The sequence below is a fragment of the Austrofundulus limnaeus genome, unplaced genomic scaffold, assembly GCF_001266775.1.
Source record: "Austrofundulus limnaeus strain Quisiro unplaced genomic scaffold, Austrofundulus_limnaeus-1.0 Scaffold85, whole genome shotgun sequence".
Classification (NCBI taxonomy): Eukaryota; Metazoa; Chordata; class Actinopteri; order Cyprinodontiformes; family Rivulidae; genus Austrofundulus; species Austrofundulus limnaeus.
Genome location: NW_013952487.1, coordinates 1,957,366 through 1,961,046, shown reverse-complemented (window position 1 = coordinate 1,961,046; position 3,681 = coordinate 1,957,366). Strand labels below are relative to the sequence as shown.

The 3,681-nt window shown below is 38.9% G+C and overlaps 1 protein-coding gene across 1 annotated transcript in view; it reads left to right on the top strand.

Annotated features, from left to right (window-relative positions):
• The window catches only part of gabrb1 (gamma-aminobutyric acid type A receptor subunit beta1), a 47,603-nt gene extending 43,935 nt beyond the window's left edge, over nt 1-3,668 (top strand). Inside the window, exon 9 of the mRNA XM_014011886.1 lies at nt 959-3,668. Coding sequence (XP_013867340.1) covers nt 959-1,300 — 342 coding nt within the window. The 3' untranslated portion in view covers nt 1,301-3,668. The remainder of the gene's footprint in view (nt 1-958) is intronic.
• Nucleotides 3,669-3,681: the final 13 nt, after the last annotated feature.

The following is a 3,681-nucleotide window of genomic DNA, read 5'->3' as shown; positions in this document are numbered from 1 at the left end:
TCACCGCACAGGCTCCATAGGAAATGAATGGAGAGCGAGCGACGTCGCCTCCCATGTGTCGAGCCCTTTATGGTCTTAAAAGGTCTTTAAAAGGTCTTAAATTGAACTTACTGAAACATGCATGAACCCTGAGGTACGTCTCTATCAGTTTTGCACACGGAGAGACTGAAATTRTTTCCCATTCTTGCTTGCAAAGCAGCTGCAGCTCAGTGAGGTTGGATGGAGAGCGTTTGCGACTAATCGCASCAAAAGGTGGTGCTACAAAGRATTAATGCAAGGGGGCTGAATAATTTTGAAGGCACAGTGAGGTGTAAAAACCGGGTCTTCTCGGTTRCTGCAAACTGCTGCTSCTCCTGAAGAGAGAAACTCTGAAACAGGCTGGTTGAACAGCAAAAATCTTTATTTTGCAGTCCAGGAGATTTARAGCCAAAAATCAAATCGTGGCCTTCTAAGCCAAATGAATCACCAGGTAAAAAGATGAAGACGAAGGCGAAGAGTAGGGGCGTACAAGCCTTTTTATAGGTTTCACAGTGCAGTCCAACAGATGTACCATYAATTTTGTCACGGTATACCTTAAGCATTCCTTTCCTGATATGGTAACGTGCCGAGTTCTGAAGCTGGGGTCAAAGAAAGATACATCTGTGCATTCCTGAGAAGAGGCCCCCACTTTTAGACACTACAACAGTTTTTCAGTTTTTTATTTGTTAAAAAAGTTTAAAATATCCAATAAATTTTGTTCCACTTCACGATTGCGTCCCACTTGCTGTTGATTCTTCACAAAAAATTAAAATGTTATATCTTTGTGTTCAAGCCTGAAATATGGCAAAAGTTTGAAAAGTGCAAGGGGGCTGAATACTTTCGCAAAGGAACTGTAAATTTCATCCTTACATTCTTGACTGTGCTGCCTGCTGTACTGTCGCTCATAAAGTTTATTTAAAGAGCCTAAATCTTTCCGAAGGTCGACGCTCACGGTAACATCCTCCTGACGAACCTGCCCACCGAGATGGGAGGTCCAGATATGATGGGAGCGCTCAGCGACCCACGCGCCACCATGTTCTCCTACGACAGCGCCAGCATCCAGTACCGTAAGCCCATGACGAGCCGGGACCTATACGGGCGACCGGCCCTGGACCGGCCCATGGGGCACAAGAAGAACCGCTTACGGAGGAGGGCCTCGCAGCTCAAAGTCAAGATCCCGGACCTCACAGACGTCAACGCCATAGACAAGTGGTCCAGGGTCATCTTCCCCATCACCTTCACCTTCTTCAATCTGGTCTACTGGCTTTATTATGTCCACTAGGGCGGCGGTAGTGAGCATGTGTGGCAGAACCGAACCTCCGCATTTTTTATTTATTTACTTTTTGTTAAGAAAAACTTGGTCCTGAACAGACACAAAAACGTGAATGTTCAGTTCATTTGTAAAAATTCTCTTTTGGAACAACTAGTACTAGTCTTTACAGTGTACATACATTTTAAAATATGATAGATATATATATAATATATATGTAATATATAAGACAGAGATATAATTTAATAAAATAAAATCTATTGCTTTTGCTGTACACATACAAATAGAGAAAAATGGTCAGAGTTGAAAAAGGTATAAATTCAGTATTCAGTAAGTCCAGCTTGCCAAATGAGACTAATGTCTAACATTTTAACTAACCTTATACTATTTTTTATGTAATTTCATCATTTCTGTTTGAAAAAAAACACAACTTTTATTTGCTTTAGTTTCAAAAACCAGACTAAAAGAGGTCCAGTGCAAAAACTGAGTCAAAGAAACAGATTAAACTTACTGACAAACAGGACATTTGATTTAATTTCTAACATAGTGAACAAAAGATGGAGAAACTGACCAGAGTCAGCTTCCTTTCTGAAGCCAGCTATGATGGGAAATGAGAGGAAACAACCGAAGTTGTGGATTTCCTTCAGCTGCTGATTGAAGCAGTTTTTTTTAATAATTAGAAATGATCACATTACTGCAGCGTCTTCTTTGAAGCCTCACAAACTAGAGATCTCCAACAGGTTTTATTTCTTTTAAGTGATTTAAATCCCGCTGTATGACATGAAGTTGTGGATAAACAGTCACAATCTTATTTTACATTTAATTCAATTTAAGTTAGGGTTTGATTTATTTATTATTTTTCCATCTTCTCACAGGTATTATATTAGTAAAAAGGGCTTTTCCTGTTGGTAAAAAAAAAAGAAGAAGCAAAAGTTCATGTTATTTTTAGAAGCAGCTGGTTTTATCCCAGAGATGTGAACGTTTGCTGACATTTTAGCCCCGTATTTCAGGAGCCTCGGCGTGTTAAATACCAGCCGAGTTACCGGCTCTGCTTTCTCATTGAGCAGATCAATAGGTGGCTTCAGGAAGGACACGTCCTCTGTCAGCGTCTTGGAGGTTTGATTTATTGTCTTTCTGCTCCTTTATTGTTTCTTGGTTCAAGCTCGGTGCTCCAGCTGGCTTTGTCTTTATGATGATGATGATGATGATGATGATGATGATGATGATGATGATATAAAACCCTTTGATGCTGGAAACATCTCAGACAGTTGGTCATAAAATACTACTTTTTATGTTTAAAACAAAAGCAAAATTCAGCCTTTTATTTTGAAATTCAAAGTCTTTGTTTCAGTTCTGTAACAAGGAGCAACCTGGACTCATGATTTAATTTGTTTGGTTCAACCTAGCAGACAYCAGAAGGTATAGAAGACAAGGATGAAACATTTTTAAGGCTTTTTGCAGCCAGAAACAAATATCCAGTATAAACTCACGTTCAGATTGTGGTCCTGAAGTCACTTTTAAGACACTTAGAGCACTTTCTCAAACTGAAAAAAGGACTGAAAATCTGATTTTTGTAGCTCAATTTGAACTTCTAGTTTTCGTTAAACAAATGCTTTTTGGCCACAGTTGAGTAAATTCATTGTGTGATGTGAAGGGACAGAGTTCTAGACATTTTGGTCAGACCTTGTAAATGACTGTGTGTGATCTCATGCAACGTTGTGACATCTTGAGGATGACTCTCAGCTACTACCACAACAAATTTGAGCTCAGTATCTGTGAAATTAGCCGAGTGTTAGCCACTGCTGTCGGCAACCATCTTGAATTAAGTTGACCCCTAGATTACTTTTAAGTTTCATTAAATTATGTCCACTTGTAGATCATTTTTATACAAAAATGATAAATATATATTATGTTTCGCCTCATCGCTTCATTAAAAAAGTGGCATAACTATAGCAGTTTTTTAAAAAGTTTTAATTATTATCATTCCTTGTATGAAAAGCTTTGAAAACCTGACTCGTCCTTGATGTTTTCAAGGTGTCTTCACGTTTTCTACCCTTTAAAGTAATGAAGCTGAGCTCATGTTTTCCCTGTAGGGCTTTAAAGCAAAATATCAAAATCTAACCCAGACAGGACTCTGCAGTGATGGTGTCAGCTGAATATTGTGCCTTTACAATGAATCTTAAATCTTTTCACAGGGTCTAACTTCTACGCAGCCAGTAGAACCTCAAACATCTTGTATTTTTGTAGAATAAGACGATCAAGGACAGAACCAGACATGAACTCACGGGGGTCTTTACGGAGGCTCGGAAACAACATTATGTATTATAGTGAGACATTCCAGCATTATGACGACAATCTCTCAGTGCTGATCCAAAATGTGGAATATATATATA